The 24,456-nt window shown below is 36.9% G+C and overlaps 1 protein-coding gene across 2 annotated transcripts in view; it reads right to left on the minus strand.

Moving 5' to 3' along the window:
- Nucleotides 1-24,456, minus strand: part of LOC144958291 (serine/threonine-protein kinase DCLK1-like) — an 84,314-nt gene that overhangs the window by 21,161 nt on the left and 38,697 nt on the right. Inside the window, exon 3 of one of the 2 annotated variants that reach the window (XM_078890166.1) lies at nucleotides 21,216-21,552. In XM_078890166.1, the coding sequence (XP_078746292.1) occupies nucleotides 21,216-21,552 (337 nt within the window). Of the gene's footprint in view, nucleotides 1-8,488; nucleotides 12,310-21,215; nucleotides 21,553-24,456 lie in introns of those variants that run through there. The other variant, XM_078890167.1, reaches the window with a different exon arrangement.

Genomic DNA, 24,456 nt, shown 5'->3' on the forward strand with positions numbered 1-24,456 from the left:
AGTTATTGGGATGAACCTGTTCAACGTGTGGCTGGGTGGATATGATTGCAAAACTCCGGCCCAAGCGTTACGACCTAGGATAAAAAATCCTATAAACATACAATATACCAATATACTCAAGTGTGAATGAGTACCAAATTATATGCATTTTTGCACGGATGTTATGAGAATGCTTAATATTCTTATCTATTATATTGCTAATTGAATACATGGTGCATTTCTAAGCGCACCTACCATGGAGAAATGTTTATATGCACTCTTCGAATGTGAACATAGTTTATGTTTAACCAGTTAATTGTCGGACTTTGGGGAAAAATGCATTTAAACTCGTCCTTCAAATATCGATCGATTTAAATGACCCTCATCTTGGAAAAAAATCTCTCAAACCTGGGACCTCGCGAGGTCTTCCTTAATGTCAGAAGAGGAATAAGAGAAAGAGGACAAGGAGGAGGAGGAGGAGGAGGAGGAGGAGGAGGAGGAGGAAGAGGGGGGTTTAAAAAGAGGAAAATATCTATACATAACATTACGTGGTATTCCAATGTTTTCGATTTCACACCTACCATTCAGGATTTAATACTTGGATGGTGTGTATGCTGAATGAATTACATTGATCGATCGATCGATATTTGAAGGACGAGTTTTCTGGTCAAATTCTTAAATACGTGCGTCTTTTTCATAGTCCGGCCATGAACTGGTTAATTAATTGAAATAATAGTTCCGGTTGTAGATAACTTGGTCCAAAGCAATCAATAGATATAACGGATACCTTATCTTTCATTTCGTCAATGGACAGTCCTAAGGCCGTAAGGACAATGGTAATTTCTTATCGGAACTGCAGCGGCAAAAGGACGACAGCGAGCTAGCAGTAATAGTTATTGGCGACGAACAACGCCAGATAATAATATTGATAAAGAGACGTATCAATGACAGCCCGTAGATTTCCATAACTTATTTATAGTCTGAAATTTCAACAATAGTTACGTCACGATACAAGACGACGATCACAAAAAGAAAATGAAAAGAAGAAGAAGAGGTGGCGAAGGATGAGGAGGAAGAAGAAGAAGAAGAAGAGGAGGAGGAGGAGGAGGAGGAGGAGGAGGAGGAGGAGGAGGAGGAGGAAGAAGAAGAAGAAGAAGAAGAAGAAGAAGAAGAAGAAGAAGAGGTGGTGAAGGATGAGGAGGTAGAAGAAGAGGAGGAGGAGGAGGAAGAAGAAACGGAAAAGGAGGTGGAGGAGAAGAAGAAGAAGAGAAAGAAGAAGAAGAAGAAGAAGAAGAAGAAGAAGAAGAAGAAGAAGAAGAAGAAGAAGAAGAAGATATATAATGATGATGTTGATGATGATGATGAATGATGATGATGAAATTGATGATGATGATGATGATGATGATGATGATGATGATGATGATGATGATGATGATGATGATGATGATGATGATGATGATAAATTAACTCACTGTTCACTTTCATTTGTCAGTCGTCGCTGTATAATCTAATGTCATTTTGGGGGGTAAGTGCCAGGCTAGAGTTTACGAAAACTACAGTTGGACATAAGTGATATCGATGAAGATGAACAAGATGAAAGCGAGAGAGAGAGAGAGAGAGAGAGAGAGAGAGAGAGAGAGAGAGAGAGAGAGAGAGGAGAGAAGAGAGGAGAGAAGAAGAAAAGAGGACGAAGAAGAAGAAGAAGAAGAAGAAGAAGAAGAAGAAGAAGAAGAAGAAGAAGAAGAAGAAGAAGAAGAAGAAGAGAGAAGGAAAAAGAGGAGGACAAGAGGCAAGAGAGGAGGAGAAAGAGGGTGGTTTAAAAAGAGGAAAATAACTATATACGTTGGATTCCATTTTGGCGATTACACACCTACAATTAAGGATTTAATACTCGGATCGCGTGTATGCTGAAGGAATTACATTGATACTTTTATCAGTTCCAAGTGACACTGGTTCGATTAGAAGTTTCCCCCAAAGTGCCAAGTGTAACATGACAACTCTCCTGTTTGGTGGTTTATTTATCTGTCACATTGACAACTGGACGTCAAGAATTTAATCTTGAGTAGCAAGTTTGGCCCGTTTAATGTAAAATTGAAATCATTTGACATTTTAAATGCCTTTGGTACCAAATTGCAAAAAATGTCCATGACTTCATAAATTTATGGTAACTCCTTTGGCAGATTATAATATTTTTTTGAATCCAAGAAATAATAACGAAACAGATAAATAAAAAATAAACAAAAAACAAAACAAACAAACAAGCAAAAAAAAAAACAACAACAACAAATACTAAATAAAATATAAAGACAAAAACAGATCAAAACAAAGGGGAAAATGCACTTAGTCTAATATGTGTATTTAATAGATTTAAGTAGTATAAATGTCTTCGTCCCGTCCTCTTGTGTTCAATGTCTGTGTTTTGTTTGAAGCAAGCGAATGTTCACAGCTTAAAACGCGAAGAATATAGATAGTATGCAGATGACGTCACTCAGGCCTTTGTTATTGTTTTTGCCATCCGCGTTTGTGAGTTGTTCTCACTAAACTGTATTAACCAGACTATAAAAGTTCATGGTTACACAGAGTTTGTGTGTTGGTCCGTTATACTTCCGGACGCAATGTTGTGAACTCCTTGGCCAAGCGCATTCTATCTATAGGTATTAAAATTGTCCCAACTATTGGGTGCCTCTGTAGGGTAATACGAGCACGTCTGACCGGTAATCAGAAGGTCTGAGGTTTGATCCTCAGTCGAGGTCGACTGATTTTTTTAGATGGTTTTTTTTTCTTGTATTTTTCTTTCTTGTTTTATCTGTTTTATCAGTTCTTTATAACAGTGAAATCAGGACACATATTATTTCAAGGTAGTGGATCTGCTTCAAGGTATAACACATTAAGACAATTAAGGATGCTTTGTCATTGTTCATATGTAACCTATCGTCTCAAAACACCATTATGTCGGGTGAATCAGATTCCAAATGGTGATATCCATAAGTTGAAAATGACAGAAAAGTGAAATTGTAATTTTTTGTTGATCAAAGAATCAATTGTACTGAATAAAACAAAAACTTGACCCTGGTTTCATATCATTGGTAATAATTCATATTTTAGTATTCCTAATCTCCTGACATAATACCGTTTTGAGGTGGTGAGTAACATGTAACTTGTCGATTTCCACGGCTTAAAATGTGACCATACAATATATAGCGCAACATCAGCTGGACGTGCTCAAAGCGCTTTCCATGGGGTCACTAGCCAACACAGCAAAACTTAAAATGTAGGACGAGACATGACGTCAGATAGGCGATATTACATTTTTTTTTCAGACAGATCCAACTCTGTTAACGGCCAGGTACTCATTTTACACCTAAGTACGGTGAGAATCTTTTACAAGGACTCAACTACGCGCCACTCAGAGCGAGACTCGAACCCAGGACCTTCCAATCTGAAGGCGAGTGCCATACCACAAGACCACATAACCTCGAGTTTCATATCTTTAATGCATTCTATTTTAAGCATATAACATACTATTCCGACATGATACCGCCTTGAGGCCGTGAATCGCATGTAACTTGCTATTTTCCCCGACTTATTTGTCACATTTTTCATATATATATATATATATATATATATATATATATATATATATATATATATATATATATATATATATATAGGACAATCTTGTAATCTATGATACAGGAATTGTGTACATGCATATGGACGTTCATTGACGTTGTATGTACTTAAGGACCTCTTTTGATACATTCATCAGTGTGTAATTATCGATGTTCATTGATGGATTTATCATAAGTGTGTAATTATGAATGTACATAGACAGATTTATCAGTTGTATGTACTAATTTAAAAAAATAATTAAGCTTTTATAGAGTGCAATATCCACTAAACGTGCTCAAACCGATTTACAAGGGGTCCCTGGTCAACAGCAACATTTAACATGTAGGACGAAACATAACGCCTGTGAGGCGATATTACAATTTTTCGGACAAAGACAACGCTGTTAACGGTACTCATTTTACACCTGAGTACGGTGAGAGAATGTGAGTAAAGAGCCTTTTCCAAGGACTCAACTATGCGCCGAGCGCGAGGCTCGAACCCAGGACCTTCCGATCCGAAAGCCAGTGTCAAACCACTAGACCACATGGCCATACATTGACAGATTTATCAGTTGTATATACTTATGAACGTTTATTGATAGATTTATCATAGGTGTGTAATTATGAATGTCCATTGACAGATTTATCAGTTGTATAATATACTTATGAACGTTTATTGATAGATTTAACAGGTGTATGTCAAAGATTAGAAAACCTTAATATCTATTAGATTGATGACAGTAAAGAATATTACCTTTACCCCTAGCTTATCATCAGGCTATCGGTGGTGCCATACACTGACAATTTATATTTTTGTTTCAAATATCGATGGATTAAGATGATTCCCGACTTTGTTTTGTTTAGTTTTTAAGGGGTTTACGGCGTTTGCAACACATTAAGGTCTTATTAGCGCCAGTAAAAAGGAAGAAAATGGGAGAGTAAAAAGTTCTAGAATTACAATGAAAGCGCCCAAGATAAGGTAAGACAAAGGGTAATTGTTTCACATAGGAAACAGGTGTAGATTCCAAGAGCACACTATCAGTGTACTTAGTTTGAGAACATCGAAAAATGTCTCATCCAGACACAAGCACATGTCCCAACTAAGGGGAATACACTCAAATGTTTACAAATCATATAATATGAAGGAAAAAAACAAAAAACAATACAGTGCATAACAGAGAGATGATTTACAAGGAAAAAAAATATAACCTCCCAAAACTATACATTTGACTGTTTCCCTCCCAACTAAGGTATCCGGCCAGAGCCGGACAAAACCAAGTAATCTCATTCCAAGACAAAGACAGAAAGCTAGTTGGAAAACAGATATAAGGGGATAGAAGACACAGTAAATGCCTCCCTGCCCACTATGGGAGGTCAGGAACCCCATCCAGTGATCCCCGACTTGTCAAAAAGTCCCAAACCAGAGACTGTAAGGAGGTCTAAAGTCTAAGGCCTATTATTGACAAGTTGAGAGTTCTCTGTGCGGATTTGTTGTCTTGTGAAAATCACTCGCCTTCTGACCGGCAGGTCCCAGGTTTGATTCCCACTGTCGGCGGCGCAAAGTTGAGCTTTGTAAAATTTCTCATCACATTCGGGTATGAAATGAGTACGTAGCCCGTTCCAGTGTGTCTCTGCTTCAACAGTCATGACGTCACTTCCCCCATGACACTTAGTAACTGGTTCTAAACTATCGGACGCCCTGATGAAATATTTCTCTGACGAGCATAAAAGTGTATCCAGAGGAGAAAAAACATTATAAATCTGATCATGTTTTGACTTTTAACATTCGGATCTCATGACATATGAAAAGTTCTAGCCCGGATGAAGAATAAAAAGTACCGATTTTCTTTGTTTAGAACCAAGCTGCTCGTTGCTGGGCGGACGTGACATCATATTGAATCCAATTGTCGTGACGACTTAAATGCGTCATGTCTCGTCTTACATGTTATGTTGTGTTGCCGTCGATTTGGGCATTTTTGTAAAGCACTTTAGGCACATTTGGCGGTGTTTGTGTACTCCAAAATCTCTTTTTTTTTTCTACTCAATCAATATCTGTAGTAACAGTTTCCTATCAAAAAGGAATAAAGTCATTTGTCACAGTTATAGCGATGTGACATGATCCTAAGCAGCATCGACAATGTGCGGCTATGTGGTCTAGTGGTATGACACTCGCTTTAGGATCAAACGGTTCTGGGTTCGAGCCTCGCTCGGGGCATAGTTGAGTCCTTGGAGAAGACTTTTCACTCACATTCTCTTACAGTACTCACGTGTAAAATGAGTACGTGCCCGTTAACAGCGTTATATATGATCGAAAAAAAATTGTAATATCGCCTAACAGGCGTCATGTCCGGTCCTACATGTTAAATGTTGCTGTTGGCCTTGTAAAGTGCTTTAGGCACGTTTAGTGGATATAGCTCTCTATAAAAGTTAATTTTTTTAGATTTCTTGGCGAAAACGAGATAATATGTCAGATCAGAGTGAAATCCAACTCCGCATCTAAAGGGTTAACAGGTGTATAGTAGTGCGGGGCGGTCCTTGGCAAGCTTAAGGACCACGGTCCTACGGTCCTTGGGAAATGAAGACCGCAAGGACCGGTCTCCGGTCCGTTCATTCTTGAACCGTTAAAGACCGCTACACGATGAAAACCGTGGCCTACAGGAGTAAAACACACGGAGTAGTCACACTCATTTCAAATTGTAACCTAATTAGAGAAGAGGGGTGATGCCTTCTTTATTTGCTCACCGTACTTCATTGTTACTTCGATAATTTAATAAAATTTGAAATTTATCCCCATTAACGGAGATAATGGCATCGCCCAAGGCGTTGATCGAGTTGTTCGTGGCGTTGATACACACACGCAACTCCTACCCCCCCCCCTCCCCCCCCCACACACACACACACATTAGAGGGCAGCGAGCATTGAAGAGTAAGAGAGAGACGTGAAGTTATAATAAGAGGGGGTGGATGAGGTGATAAGAGGGGTCGATGGTGACTTTTCGCCAGATCTAACAAACTCAGCTACCCATTCATTGCTGAGTAGACAGGGATTCAGAAAAAAATCGACTGCACCCGGGATCGATCTCTGGCCCTTTGCGTATAAAGAGAGTGCTCTATCAACTGAGCTATCGGGGTCCCCAAATATTCTATTGGACCTTTTAAAAATACAGACGTTATAACTGTTTTTTTTTTGGACGGAAGAAACTAATGAAACTCATATTACTTGATTAGTTAAAACACCAAACGAAATTTTAATATTATTGTATTATTTTAAATGACAACAATGCGATAGAAAGGAGTGGCGACAAGAGATGGACAAAAGAAAACAAAAAATCAGACTTGCAACTTGCTAGGTTCGACACACACACACACACACACACACACACACACACATCTTTAGTAGTCACATACATTTCAAACAATAACCCATTAGAGAAGAGGGGTCATGCCTTCATCATAGATCATTGTCATTGCGATCATTATGGTGTAGTAAATTTTGAAATTTACCCCGTATAATGGAATCGTCCAAGGCGTGCGCCTCCTGTTCCCCCCATCTCACACACGAAAGGGCGGTTTGCGGAGTGGAGGGAGGTGGTCGTCTGCCTCTATGGTCGTCTGTGTCGTTTAGTGTATGGCAAAGGGGGGTGGGTGCGATTAATTAAGTGGGATGGGTGGTGATTGGTGGAAGATAGGCAAAGGACCGAGGCAACGAATCGCTGGGGAAGTAGTATGGCGCGAGACCGTTGAAAGGTGATAAGAAGTGAGGACCGCCGGCGGTCTTCCTCTTTGGGACTGGACCACGGTTCACAGCTAAAAGACCGTGGGACCGGTCCTCGGTCCGGTCCTCAGCGCGGCATTGGTGTATAGTCTTTGCATAGTCTCAAGTGTCATGAATGTCAAGACACTGGTACAGACGTTATATGATCATATCAGTATATGGCTTCTTCATATATTATGTAAAGACTTTAATCAGGTTCTTTGTTGACGGAAGCAAAAACAATCGGCACGTTTATCAGCTGTCTACAATTCTACGTGGTGAATTGTGAATACTATGGACTATGGTTATTAGTCTGTCTGTTGGTCTGTCTGTCTGAGTGTTTGTCTGCCGATTTATTAATCTATCAATACATAAATGTACTTATATATTTCTCTAGTTACCGACATATTATCGGTATTCATCCATCTATCCATCCATTTATCTTTCTATCTATCTATCTATCTATCTATCTATCTATCTATCTATCTATCTATCTATCTATCTATCTTCTATCTATCTATCTATCTATTTATCTATCTATATATCTATCTATCTATCTATCTATCTATCTATCTATCTATCTATCCATCTATCTATCTATCTACCTAGTTATTAATCTTTCTATATATCAATCCATCCATCCATCCATCTATCTATCTATCTATCTATCTATCTATCTATCTATCTTTTTCTTTTACTCTCTTCGCCTTTCTTTGTTTCCCCCTCAATAAGTTTTTGTTAAAGACTTTTACGTTCCACATCTACATATATATTACCCATTTACCGTCTTACTCTGGAAAAACTCGTATTTAAACATTTGCCAGAAAATTTTTTCTTCAAATATCGATCAATTTATATGACCCTCATCTTGGAAAAAAACTCTCAAACCTGGGACTTCGCGAAGTCTTTCTTAAAGTCCCGGGTTTGAGACTTTTTGCCAAAATGAAGGTCATTTATATCGATCGATATTTGAAAAACAAATCTTCTGGCCAAATTTTTAAATAACTGTTTTTCCAGGGTAAAGCAGTTATACGGTTAAAGAAAAGTAGATAGATAAACAGATAGAAAATACATGATAGATAAACAGATAGAAAATACATGATAAGCACTTGCTATATTAACAGGAATAGTGTGACTGAATTACCTGTAGAGGCGATGACAGCAATTCCGGCGCCCAGTGACATAATTTTGAGATAATCTGTTAATCATTCATATGTCTCTAGCCCTACAACGTTATATAATATTATTGTCCTTTGTTAGACATGCCATGATATCTACAAATGATAAATCATGACTTGCATAATATCCTGAACAGCATAAAGTAAATCAATTGATGGTATGAAGTTCAGCAAAATGTTCACTAGTTACAGCTTCTAACAAACACACAATATTAATATAACCAAAACGTATGTTTACCGCTGTGCCTACCATATATGACCAACACGTATGTTTACCCCTGTTCACACTATCTATAACCAACACGTACGTATACCGCTATGCACACTATCTATAACCAACACGTATGTTCACTGCTGTGCACACTATCTATAACCAACACGTATGTTTACCGCTGTGCACACTATCTATAATCAACACGTATGTTTACCGCTGTGCACACTATCTATAACCAACACGTATGTTTACTGCTGTGCACACTATCTATAACCAACACGTATGTTTACCGCTGTGCACACTATCTATAACCAACACGTATGTTTACCGCTGTACACACATACTTAACCAACACGTATGTTTACCGCTGTGCACACTAATCTATAACCAACACATATGTTTACCGCTGTGCACACTATCTATAACCAACACGTATGTTTACCGCTGTACACACTATCTATAACCAACACGTATGTTTACCGCTGTACACACTATCTATAACCAACACATATGTTTACCGCTGTACACACTATCTATAACCAACACATATGTTTACCGCTGTCACACTATCTATAACCAACACGTATGTTTACCGCTGTGCCACCTATCTATAACCAACACATATGGTTACCGCTGTACAAACTATCTATAACCAACACGTATGTTTACCGCTGTGCACACTAATCTATAACCAACACTATGTTTACCGCTGTGCACACTATCTATAACCAACACATATGTTTACCGCTGTGCACACTATCTATAACCAACACTATGTTTACCGCTGTGCACACTATCTATAACCAACACGTATGTTTACCGCGGTACACACTATCTATAACCAACACATATGTTTACCGCTGTACACACTATCTATAACCAACACGTATGTTTACCGCTGTACACACTATCTATAACCAACACATATGTTTACGCTGTACACACTATCTATAACCAACACATATGTTTACCGCTGTACACACTATCTATAACCAACACGTATGTTTACCGCTGAGCACACTATCTATAACCAACACATATGTTTACCGCTGTACACACTATCTATAACCAACACGTATGTTTACCGCTGAGCACACTATCTATAACCAACACATATGTTTACCGCTGTACACACTATCTATAACCAACACGTATGTTTACCGCTGTACACACTATCTATAACCAACACATATGTTTACCGCTGTACACACTATCTATAACCAACACGTATGTTTACCGCTGAGCACACTATCTATAACCAACACGTATGTTTACCGCTGTACACACTATCTATAACCAACACATATGTTTACGCTGTACCATTAACCAACCTAGTTACGTGACACTATCTATAACCAACACGTATGTTTACCGCTGTACACACTATCTATAACCAACACATATGTTTACCGCTGTACACACTTCTAAACCAAATAGTTTACCGCTGCACACTATCTATAACCAACACATATGTTTACCGCTGTACACACTATCTATAACCAACACATATGTTTACCGCTGTACACACTATCTATAACCAACACATATGTTTACCGCTGTACACACTATCTATAACCAACACGTATGTTTACCGCTGTACACACTATCTATAACCAACACATATGTTTACCGCTGTACACACTATCTATAACCAACACAGTATGTTTACCGCTGTACACACTATCTATAACCAACACATATGTTTACCGCTGTACACACTATCTATAACCAACACATATGTTTACCGCTGTACACACTATCTATAACCAACACGTATGTTTACCGCTGTACACACTATCTATAACCAACACATATGTTTACCGCTGTACACAACTATCTATAACCAACACGTATGTTTACCGCTGTACACACTATCTATAACCAACACATATGTTTACCGCTGTACACACTATCTATAACCAACACATATGTTTACCGCTGTACACACTATCTATAACCAACACATATGTTTACCGCTGTACACACTATCTATAACCAACACGTATGTTTACCGCTGTACACACTATCTATAACCAACACATATGTTTACCGCTGTACACACTATCTATAACCAACACGTATGTTTACCGCTGTACACACTATCTATAACCAACACATATGTTTACCGCTGTACACACTATCTATAACCAACACGTATGTTTACCGCTGTACACACTATCTATAACCAACACATATGTTTACCGCTGTACACACTATCTATAACCAACACATATGTTTACCGCTGTACACACTATCTATAACCAACACATATGTTTACCGCTGTACACACTATCTATAACCAACACATATGTTTACCGCTGTACACACTATCTATAACCAACACGTATGTTTACCGCTGTACACACTATCTATAACCAACACGTATGTTTACCGCTGTACACACTATCTATAACCAACACGTATGTTTACCGCTGTACACACTATCTATAACCAACACGTATGTTTACCGCTGTGCACACTATCTATAACCAACACATATGTTTACCGCTGTACACACTATCTATAACCAACACATATGTTTACCGCTGTACACACTATCTATAACCAACACATATGTTTACCGCTGTACACACTATCTATAACCAACACATATGTTTACCGCTGTACACACTATCTATAACCAACACATATGTTTACCGCTGTACACACTATCTATAACCAACACGTATGTTTACCGCTGTACACACTATCTATAACCAACACATATGTTTACCGCTGTACATTCACAAAAAGCCTTTCCTCATTATGCTCTGAAGTTCTGGTCTTCAAATTTCGATCCATTGAAATGACCTCAACTTGTCAAATGATATTAAACTCGAGAATCCAAAGAAGTCTATGGTTTGTGAATGTATGACAATTTGAGGACCATCTTACTTCATCCATATTTAACCCACTCAACCCTAACCCCGACTATATCCGTAGTTTACCCGGGTTACTTTTACCCCATGCCTATTTATTACATTTTTCTGAGACAAATTATACGCGTAGTATCAGAGCTAATGTTTTTCGTTTTTACCTGTTAATGATACTGCTGTAGTTGAATAAAACTTTCTATGTACATGCTCATTTTTAATACATTTTTTCCAATTTTGAAAAGTAGCAAAAATCTCTAGGATTGAGTGAGTTAAAGAAACAATTTTTGGGCATATTGAAAACGGGAGTTTTGTAGAATAATATTGTCTAAAACTTTCTTCAACACGTTGTCACTTGTTAGAAAATGTGCGGCTATGTGGTTTTGTGGTATGACACTCGATCTCGGATTAGAAGGTCCTGGGTTCGAGCCTCGCTGGGCGCATAGTTTAGTCCTTGGAGAAGGCTCTTTACTCACATTCTCTCACCATACTCATGTGTAAAATGAGCACCTGGCCTTTAACAGCGTTCTCTCTGTCGGAATAAAATGTAATATCGCCTGATATGTTACATGTTGCTGTTGCTCAGGGATCCTTTGTAAAGCAGTTTGAGCACGCTTAGTATAAATTGCGCTATGTACAAGCTCATTAAAAAAAAAGAAAAATAGAATAACCAGCCGATCACTTTAACCACGTAAATGCCACACTCTGACAAAGCATTCATTAAAAAGTGTGGCCTGAAAACTGGTCCTTCAAATATCGATCGATTTAAATGACTTTTGACTTCGCAAAGTCCCAGATTTGAGATGAGAGTTTTTGCCAAGCTGGGGGTTATTTTAAATACATCGATATTTGAAGGACGAGTTTTCTGGGCACAATTTTTTAACCTACATGTTTTTTCCAGAGTACGTCGGTTAACTCTTTAACTCTCTCCTTACCAGCCATTTTTAGAATTTCCCCCGAAATTTCACACCCACCCAACACAAAAATAGACTTATCTTACTCAAACAAAAAAGTAACAAGTGCATTCTATATAGAATATTGTTAAGCAGAATTATATCTACAACACAGTGTTTAGCATTTATAGCTGTAATCAAAGCATTTCTTTAAATTTTGTGATGTCTACAAGAGAAATCAGAATGAGAAAATTGTCGGTTGCATCGTAATGAATGTGACGATTTTCCTGTGGTTGGTAATAAGGAGAGGGTTAAGAAACACTGTTGGTTTGAAATACTTCATTTTTCCACGCATCACAACATACACTTTAACGTTCCTGTTCATCGAAAAATATGTGAGCCATCTTCGCAAAGCGGTATCAAATCAGCGATGGGAATTTAAAGGACATCATCACACAACAATATATGAATGTAAAGTGTATATTTGAAATATACAAATAAGTAAATAAATAAATAAGTAAAAAAAGAAAGAAAGAAATAGATAAATAAATAAAGAAAGAAAGAAACAGATCAATAAACAAATAAAACAGTAAATAAATATATAAGTAAACAAATAAATAAATAGATAAATAAATAAGCATATAAATAAATAAGTAAATAAATAAATAAGTAAACAAAGAAGGAGAAAAAAAAAAGAAAGAAATAGATAAATAACTAAATAAGTTAATTAATTAATTAATTAATACGTAACTAAATCCACAAATTCACGATGAGCCTCACAATGCTTCATCCATTTCCCACAGCAAATGTGGACAGACAATGACCGGTCTAAATATGAAATATCCCACACCACTTTTAACGTGTAGGTAGTTTATCCTCACGGAGAACAGAAGAATACGTTAGGATTGCAATGCACACATTCAATATAAACAGATAGAAAATAATTTATTGACCATCCTCGTGGTTGAAATGACAGAAGTACAGGAATGTTTCTGTTATTGAACCAATTGCTTCTCTAATGGCGAGACAGAACTTTTTCTTCAAATGAAGTTATACGTGAAAAGCGAATATATGGTTAAAATGATCGGAAACGAAACATTTGAGTTTTCTGCATTGTGAGAAAATATTCATATTCTCACTGTTAAAACATAGATAAACACTTTATAACGTTTTATTTAACAAACAAACAAAAGTGTGTATTCAATATTCGATTAAATCGTTGAATTATAATATCATCTTAATGAATTTTATCCACAGCAGAATTCAGATAGAATGTTGAAGAAGGCATGCAAACGTTTAAACCGGATAATTTCAAATGACGAAAAGCACTGAGTTATGTATCTAAGGCCATGATACTTTGAATTAATATCCCACGTATGACTTAATAAATAACAATGTGAAATTGAATGTCAGCTTCAAGTTAATTATGAAAACAGATAAAAGGGACGTTTCGGGTTTTCCCTTTATCAACAAACAGGATGAATGAAACACTACAGATGAATTAGATAATGTGGTAGTGGCGTTTTCGTAATTAAATTGAAGCTTACATTCAATTTCACATTATTAGTTATGTCTTCGAGCTTCGAGCAGCAACATTTACATCACGCATGATTTAATGTAATGCATAAATACAAATTATCAGGAGAGCTATGTATATTTTGGCATTCAATAAGAAACTATTCACACTTAATCACGGTTAACGAGTTGTGCACAAAATTATAAACATTAAATTCGTAATGATTAAATACAGATTTCTCAACGTCTTATCACAACCTTTTTAAAAACCCTCTGAAGGCAAGACCGTATTTTTGTCAACCCAGAACTTGCCTAATCATTAAATCTGGTCGTAAATTGTAGAATGGCCTTTTTACATTCAACCAGTTAACTGCTGTTCTGGATAAAATATGTATTTTAAATAATTTGGCCAGAAAACTCGTCCTTCGAATATCGATTGATTTAAATGGCCCTGGACTTCGCAGTCCCAGGTTTGAGAGTTTTTGCCAAGATGAAGGTCCTTTTAATCAGTCCATATGCAAAGGACGAGTTTTCTGGTCACATTTTTAATGCACATTTTCCAGAGTACGGGCAGTTTTGTTTTTTTTTTTTGTTTTTTTTTTGTTTTTTTTGTTTGTTTGTTTGTTTTTTTTTTTTTGTTGTTTTTTTTTTTTTGGGGGGGGGGGGGCGACATCAATATACACTTTACAAGATATCTATATCTTTACAATTATATAATCTGCACGTCCCTTGAAATTTATACAATGTAATTATGCTTACAGCTTAAAATATAATTACACTATACCTATTACCAAGTTTTACTTTACCACATTTATTTACGTATATTATATTTATGTATATATCATTGTCGGCATTTATACGTCTGTACAAAACTTTCCATTTTGGATGAATAAAGTACATTATTATTTTTATAATTATTAGTTAACTGGTTAAGCGGGCGGTTACTGTGGTACGACAAAGAGGAATGCTTCATTGAAAGTAAGATACATTGTCGGATTAAAATCACACTCCGCCTGTGAAGGGTTAAGTAAATATTGCCTCGACCATACATACCGCTGCTGTTGATAACATGATATAAGCACCGTATTGTGTCACTGATTAAAAGTTAGCGGTAATCAATCTCCATTTGAACACGACTTGTACAAACATAACTTAACGTTTGATAAATAATGATATTATACTGGCTTCCTCGCGTTACACAAATTGAGTTAAGGGGGTGGAGGGGGGGGGGGGGGGATTAAAACACTTCACGACGTCATTTGAAGTCAGTGTTGTTTTTATTTGATATAATCTGAATCTATGGACTCGTTTTTTCATGCTTTTTTAAATGCTGCTTTAACAGATATAAAAACTTATAATTTGATTTTTTTTTCACTTAAAAAGCATCGTCAGCGACACGTTCTTACTATTTAAAGATACACACAATATAGCTATTGCTCTTTCCACATTCGACACACTATTATCAGATGAGAAAGAAATACTTGAACTTTTTCACCCATTAAAACACCAATGAGACTCGAGCGACTGTGGAAAGTGGAAACTGTAGAAACCGTTGTGACACCATGATGACTAAATCAACTAGACTCTCTCTCTCTCTCTCTCGCTCTCTCTCTCTCTCTCACACACACACACACACACACACACACACCTCTGGAATCGAAAGCTGACCTTGTTGTAATGCGTACCAAATGTAGAGGAGAGAGGGGTAGAGGGAGGGGTGGTGAGAGAGAGAGGGGAGAATGAGAGATAGATAAAGGGAGAGAGAGAGAGAGAGAGAGAGAGAGGAAGAAAGAGAGAGAGAGAGAGAGATGAGAGAGAGAGGGAGAATCACAGATAGATAGATAGATAGATAGATAGATAGATAGATAGATAGACAGATAGATAGATAGATAGATAGATAGATAGATAGATAGATTGATTGATAGATAGATCGATATATAGATAAATAGATAGATAGATCGAGGTAGACATATATGGATAGATAAACAGACAGACAGACAGACAGACAGACAGATAGATAGATAGATAGATAGATAGATAGATAGATAGAAAGATAGATCATAAATAGATACAGATAGATAGATAGATAGATAGAGAGAGAGAGAGAGAGAGAGAGAGAGAGAGAGAGACATACAGACAGACAGACAGATAGATGTAGCTCTGATATGTGATAAAATAAAGCATTACAAATGTAAATCACAGAAAAACCACAGACAATTTTTCCAAAGAAGTAACACTCACATAACGGCGTTTGTAATGTAAGGTTATGTTTCTCTAAGCGAAATATTTGGACTTAACATTCTAACTTCCACGCAACGATTTCTCCAAACAGCTCAAACACAACTGCTATAAAAGACTGGCACGATACTGCTTTAAACAAACATCCTCCTTCCTTTTTTTATAATTAATACATTCTATCGTTAAAGAAATCCCAATACAATGCAAACACAATCGGAAACGAAACAAAAAACCACAAAAGTCGTCACCAATGGCGCATGACAACAATTGGTCACAACAATGGAAACTCAATCATGTAGTAGTAGTAGTAGTAGTAGTAGTAGTAGTAGTAGTAGTAGTAGTAGTAGTAGTAGTAGTAGTAGTAGTAGTAGTAGTAGTAATAATAATAATAATAATAGTAGTAGTAGTAGTAGTAGTAGTAGTAGTAGTAGTAGTAGTAGTAGTAGTAGTAGTAGTAGTAGTAGTAGTACCAGTAGTAGCAGCAGCAGCAGTCGTAGTAGAAGTGATAATAGTAATAGAAGTTGTAGTATGTAGAAGGAAGTGCATGCTATTGCAATAACCATTTGGATTATCAGGCTCATAAATTAATTATGGACACGCAAGTGTTGATGTATCATTAAATTGTAATCTTTCAAAACATGCCATCTGTAACTGTAATACAATCATAATTCCAGAAGCTTTGAATCACGTTATATTGTGACCAGTCTTCTCAAAAGGGTATTGTATAGGGATGAACTTGAGTTTTAAATTTAACTACTATAAGTTAAGATATAATAAATGCCTCCACTGAGCAGAGTGAATTTTGTTTTATTAATTTTCAAAAAACTTTAACATCCTATAATTTTACCGCTTTAACTTTAAACTCACTTTTCATCATCTAGCTCATAACGACTTTATATCGAATTATGGGTCACATACATGTCTATGTGTGTGTGTGGGGGGGGGGGTTTGTGTGTGTGTGTGGTGTATTTGTGTGTTCTTGTGAGTGTGTATATGTGTATTTGTTCTTTGTGATTAAAAAGAATGAATTTTAAAAACATTTTGCGAAATTCACATTTGAAAGATCTCAGGTTCCAATACTTATAACATTCTACTTCAACAAATTAGCTGTTGTTCAAACCTAAACAAGATAGGTTACACCTCAACATAAAACCAAATTCTCTAATACGTAATTTCGAAATCATCAAATATATTGCAAATATCGAAGACAATGAGAATTTGTCCAACAGGAAAAGGAGAAATACAAGCAGTATTTAAACTAACGATTTAGAATCAGTCTACAATATAAATACATATGTATAAAAGACAGAAAATTATATCTAGTGAATTCCATCAGGAATAACGTGTATAAACTAACATTGTTTAGACAGCACCTCGGCTTTTATAAATACGAAATAATAAAAACATTTGAATTCTTAGACAGAGTTCCAAGATCGATGGTCACAAATAAATCTTTAAAATGGAAAAAGGTCCAAGTTCCATGAAACAGTAAGTATGTGGTTTTGAGCGTAATAAAAACCACAAATGCGCGTAAGGAAGAAAAGGAATTTTATAATTAATATCCAAGACAAGAGACGAATGGCTGGTCTTAATAACCATTGATAACCTTCAGTCAAGTGGATGAAATCGGTGACGGGAATCAATCCAATTTTCAAATAAATCAATCAATAAACCAGTCACTACGTCACAAGATAGCCATATCTAGTGCACTGTCGAACTCTGGGGAAAAGCACTTATTTAAAATTTTGGCCAGAAATCTCGTCCTTCTAATATGAATTGATTAAAATGACCCTCTTCTTGTCAAAAACTTCCATGAAGTCCCAAGCTTGAGAATTTTTGACAAGATGAGGGTCATCTTAATCGATCGATATTCGAAGGGCGAGATTTCTGACCAAAATATTAAATACGTGATTTTTTTTTTCGGAGTACGACTGTACACTATATTATTGTTTTAGTGTCAACAGCCTGTCAGTCGTCTACCTAGTGACACGGTGTTTCAACTGCCTGTCAGTTGTCTACCTAGTGAAAAAGTGTTACAACTACCTGTCAGTCGTCTATCTAGTGGCACGGTGCTTCTGCTGCCTGTCAGTTGTCTACCTAGTGACACGGTGTTTCAACTGCCTGTCAGTTGTCTACCTAGTGACACGGTGTTTCAACTGCCTGTAAGTTGTCTACCTAGTGACACGGCGTTACAACTCGGTGTTTTAACTGCCTGCCAGTTGTCTACCTAGTGACACGGAGTTACAACTGTCTGTCAGTTGTCTCCTCGTGACTCGGTGTTACAACTGCCTGTCAGTTGTCTCTTAGTGACACGGTGTTACAACTGCCTGTCAGTTGTCTCTTAGTGACAAGGTGTTACAACTGCCTGACATTCGTCTACCTAGTGACACGGTATTACGTATTAATACGCAGCCAATTATTTGAGCTTTTTATATAGAGCAATATCCACTAAACGTGCTCAAAGCGCTTTACAAAGGGTCCCTGACGAACAGCAACACGTAGCATGTAGGGGATTCGAACCTGGAATCTAATAGACCTCAGCCAAGTGTCATACCACAAGACCACAACGTCGCACATAGATGATAATTAATTAAGAAATAATGTATACAATACACCGTTTCTACGATTTACGTCATTCAAATTAATACGTTTCATGATAATATATAGCACTCCCCATGAAATTAACGAGAACGAATATCTTTTTTTTTTCATTCAATAACAGATCATTTTCAATAATACAATTCCTCCCACATTATTCATCACAACAAATTACCAGGTATCTTTTACTCCTAGTACATGTGAAGTATTGTCATTAGGGATAAAGCACGTAGATAATTCCAGTAGTTGTGGCGACCTATTTTAGATAATTAGTTTTTGCTGGCACAATAATTCAGTCTGGCTTTTCTTTCATGATGACTGCCAATGCTTGTTATCATTGGAAAAAACGTATTAATGGCGTAATGTTCAATAAATTCATGTCAAGTAAATAACAATTTCAATTAAACACACATACACTCATGAACACACACACATACACACAAACACACAAACACACAAATAATAACAAATTATATATTCAATGCACAAGCATGAGCTTAATAACCAAACCTCACAATTCAAGAAGCCATTGTTCCGCTCGTTTCTTTGTTTACAATGAAAGATATCCCCATGAAAAAAAACCCCAGCTTTATTTACGTCAAGGCATTTTCTATTGATCCCAACAAGAAGCAACGTAAAATCAAATAACGGAATAATAACAATCTAGCCTTCCTTATTGATAAAAATTAGAATAGCAAGAAACCATAAGTTCCTGGATACGTGCTTAATCGATAAGCTATTGATTTAAAGCATAATATATTCGCATTTGTGTAGCCTCAAAAAAATTATTGAATTTTGTTACGTTATACTTAATACAACCATAGAGGATTTTATCAAGTGACACTTAAAAACCTACGAACAAGAAAAAGATAGATAAGCTAATTTTTAAATAAAACGAAAAAAGTGTGTAGATGGTCAGACATAGCTTAACCTGACCACGTTGTATCACTACCAGGGCCGTATTAAGTGGAAAACACGCAATAGGCTTCAACAGTCATGACGCCACTTCCCTCGTAATGACGCATAGTAGCTTAGTAACTGGCTCTAAAATATCGGAACAGTGGCTGACGCCCTTATGAAATATTTCACCGACGAGCATAAAAGTGTATCCAGGGGAGAAAAACATTATAAATATGATCATGTTTTGACTTTTATACATTCTAATCACATGACATATGAAAAGTTCTAGCCAGAATGTAGAATAAAAAGTACCGATTTTCTTTGTTTAGAACCACGCTAATCGCCGTTGCTGGGCGACGTGACATCAGACTATTGAATCCAATTAGAAAGAAAAGAAGACTGCGTGCACCATCATGGAGGAGATATTATAATTTAGGTGAAGGAATTCTGATCACTGAAATGATAGGAAAAGATTAAAAGCGGTTTGGCTGAAATAGACAGGACTAAGGGTGAAAAAGATTTGTTGTTGATGGTCCATACAGACATTGAGTTTTGCTCTTTCTTGACATTTCAAAGCGCTAAAGACACTAAAATATTGACAAAATAATCGAATATTGACAAATACGAACCGACAATTACATGGACAGCGAACACGCGTATACAAAACAAATACGTTCACAACAGACATATATTACTGGGGCGTCCGAATTTAATCGTGGAAGTGTTAGAGAGATGATTTTTCGAAAACTATACCAAAAAAAAACTGCGGTTTCTGTAATAAGACTTAACGTCTGTGTTTAGATCACGTAACTGTTCTCATCAAATATAGGGATTGTTGTTAGTCTATGTTAGTCTCAATTGTCGAGGAGAGTGGGCCTTTAAAATTAGCTTTTAAAATGTACCGATTTTATGGCAATTACACGGTTAGAGCCGGACACCCTCCATATACATCTGATTGTCTCCCTTTCGGTAAGATTCTCAACTAGGGCCAAGAAAAAAAACGATCGTCTCGTCCCAGGACAACGTCAGGACGACAAGTGATAGGGGACAAAAGGGGATGGAGGAGACAACTGAGTGCCCCCCCCCCCCCTGGTTCACAAGAGGAGAATGAGGGGGACCAACTAGCCATCTAAGATAAACAACTTAAAAGAAATGGTGAATGAATATCGCAAAATATGCCGTAAGGCCTTGTCTCTGAACACCACATGATCAAATAAATAGAGGATTCCTTCTGAAGTGCAACCGACAGACAGAAATGGAAGTCCTTGGTTGATGCCTTATTCGCCTGATGAGGATTAAGTAAGTCTGAAATAGATGAAACAATATCGTCTCTTTGGTGAAGAATTCTATACAACGTTTTGTATGTACGTAACAAGAAATTCCTCCATTTTCTAATTATTGGTCATATATGGAGTAACGCATGTGTTCCAAAGGTTTGTATTAAAATCAGTCAATGACTTACCCATAGACCAGGGCTCCAGTTCCGCTTTGCCATACTTGATCGTTTTAAATCCCTCAAATCCAGCACAGACGTACGTCTCGCCGTCAGCCAGATCCTCAATATCAAATATACGCCTCCCGCCCACGGGCGTAAAAATCTGTCGTACGCCGTAAGGAAGGTTGAGGTTGGAAGGCAGCTTACCCGTGAGGTCGTTGAGAAGGTCGTTAAAATTGTAGTATCGGTTGGGGGTCACGTACAGCTTTTTGCCTCGAAAGTATCGATCCCCGTTAACGAAGAATCGAAGCTTTCGGGCTCGCCTGAGGTCGCGATACCGGTCATCGCCGATATCTTTGTGGACCTGAAAAGTTTGAAACAAACGATAGTAATGATTAATCCAATGAATCGGCTATCAAAGAGAGTAGGATTTTCTAAAACATATGTGTGACCTATCGAGCCAATTTGGTAATATTATGTCGGAATTAAACGTCGAAGGTTGAATTCAAAGTAAAACTGAGCAAAGCTTAATCTTCTACGTAAAGGCAATTTTACTTCCAAATTTTTATGCAGTTAAGCTTAAAATCAAAACCTCAGCATTTGGTTGATCCCGACAAAAAGCCGTATGTAGATGATTGGCGATATTTTGGATAAGAAAGTATTCAGTCTCTACCAATTGAGCTACCAAAACCTCTAAAGGGTTTCTCTACCAAACAACCTTTTGGCAAAGTAAAACAACAGAGAGATTGGGCACTGATAGCGATTAACACATATTTTAAAACCAATTTAAACACATTACTACACTCACCAACTCGTGCTTGGGTATTTGGTTATTAGCAGTAGTATATTATTTACTTAATGCCACTGTTCGTACAATAGGGAAACTTCCACCAACTTGGTTGAATTTATGAAGCAAGTAATGCAGCATAAGGTGTAAAATGCTTTATATGAAAGTAAACATCATCTTTACTTATATCGTATCGTATGACTTTACAATCCATCAAATAAGAGATATACTGGACCATAACCCGTTATGAAAATAGTAGTGGCGCTTTATAGTCATCGTGTTTCGTCCTTACAAGTTAAATTATGTTATTGTCTTGGCATCTCGTGTGAAAAGCTTTGAGAACATTTAGTTCATATTGCCAATAATATAGAGTCCAAACGCCTCTATTTATAAAATCTTATTGTAAAAAAAAAAACCACCTATGGTGTTTTGACAAAATAAAAATTATATTTGACATTTTGGATATATCAACCTTTCATGTTAATGGAAACGGTCGATTTTGTCGATTTTCAAACTAGCCGTTCTCGTGAATGTGTTCTTACAGTAATGTTAATTGGCACTAAATGACCTCACTCCCCCCCCCCCCCCCCCCCCACAAAAAAAAAGAAAATAAAGTTATGAGGAACTGTGGCATGAGACTGACGCATTAATGTTTAATTATGAAACAATAGGCTTTAGATTATGCGTGGAGCGAAAATCCGTGCAATATTGGATAGGTAATGATTATAGATCTAGTATAATGTAAAAAAAAAAAATAAATAAAAAAAAATAAAAATAATAAAAATGAGCTTTTATATAGCGCAATATCCACTCAAAGCAACACTTAACACGTAGGACGAGACATGACGTCTGTTCGGCGATATTACAATTTTTCCGACAGAGACAACGCTGTTAACGGCCATGTAATCATTTTACACCTGAGTACGGTGAGAGATTGTGCGTAAAGAGCCTTTTCCAAGGACTCAACTATGCGCCGAGCGAGGTTCGAAGCCAGGACCTTCAGATCCGAAAGCGAGTGTCATACCTCTAGATCAAATAGCCGCAATATTGGATAGGTGGGATTATAGTATGTACAATATAAAGTATGGCCAAAAAAAGAGAGGACGGAACAATATTTATATTAATAATATATTCCCTTTATTCATCCCCACAATGAAATTTGTCGTTAGGGTCTATTCAAGGGAAGACTGGAATAGCCCAGGCGTCAGCCGAGGTGCAGCATCGCAAAGTGAGCTTGGGCAAAGTGACTTGCCCAAGGCCAAACAGTAAAGGCGGGTAGTCGAACTCGGTACCTTATGAGTAAGGAGCAAAGACCGTACCGCTGAGTCACGCTGCCCCAATTCTATGGTCATTAGGGCCTTTGTTTTGATTCTCTAAACAAAACAAACAACAAATTAAGAGTTGTGAGGATATCAAAACTTCAAAAGAACAAGTTTTTGTAAAAATAGGCTGACGATTATTTTAGTGAGAAATATCAAAAGAGTAAATTAATAATATCATAAAAATACAAAAAATTACCCAGATTTCCCTTTATTTATTTTTTTTTTTTCGTTCAATTTCTCCAACGTCTATGAACCTTCCATCTTGTCAATGTAAATGTTGCTGCTCGAAGCTCGAAGAAATAAATAACAATGTGAAATTGAATGTAAGCTTCAATTTAATATACGAAAACAAATAAAATGGACGTTTCTGGTTTCCCCTTTATCAACAAACAGGATGAATGAAACACTACAGATGAATGAGATAATGTGGTAGTGGCGTTGTTAACATCTTGCCAATGCTTAACTGAGAGACGACAAATAAATTTTTCTCCAAACGATTCCATAATTATTTTTACAATTGATTTGTCTTCTGTAATGCTATGATTGCCAAGCACGAAACCTAATTTTTTATGTATTGTCTGGAAGGTTCCGAGTTCGAGTCCCGCTCTGAGCGGCGCATAGTTGAGTCTTTGAAAAAGGCTTTTTCCTCACATTCTCTCACCCTACTCGGGTATAAAATGAATACCTCACCGTGAACAGCGTTGTATCTGTCGGAAAAACAATTGTAATATCCCCGAACAGGCGTCATGTCTCGTCCTACAAGTTAAGTGTTGCTGTTGGCTAGGGGCACATTGTAAAGCGCTTTGAGCATGTTTAGTGGGTATTGCGCGAAATAAAAGCTCAGTATTTTTTGTTTTTTATTTTATTTTTTATTATTTTTTTGTTCTTTTCTTTTTAGTTATATTCTTTTTCCATTAGATTCTAGTGTGTGTGTGTGTGTGTGTGTGTGTGTTTGTGTGTGTGTGTGTGTGAATGATATCGTGATGACCATGATAAGCAAGGCGCAGGGGTCGTAATAATATTCCATTTATCTACCATATTGATTAACCTTTAACCTTTCCGTGACATGATTCTAATTATTATTGTTTAGCTCAACTCCAATGGACCGGTCGAGGACTGGCGGAATAAGCTAAGGATCAAAAGACCAGGGGCTCGGATC

The sequence above is a fragment of the Berghia stephanieae genome, chromosome 12, assembly GCF_034508935.2.
Source record: "Berghia stephanieae isolate SIO BIC M18660-M18661 chromosome 12, UCSD_Bste_1.3, whole genome shotgun sequence".
Classification (NCBI taxonomy): domain Eukaryota; kingdom Metazoa; phylum Mollusca; class Gastropoda; order Nudibranchia; family Aeolidiidae; genus Berghia; species Berghia stephanieae.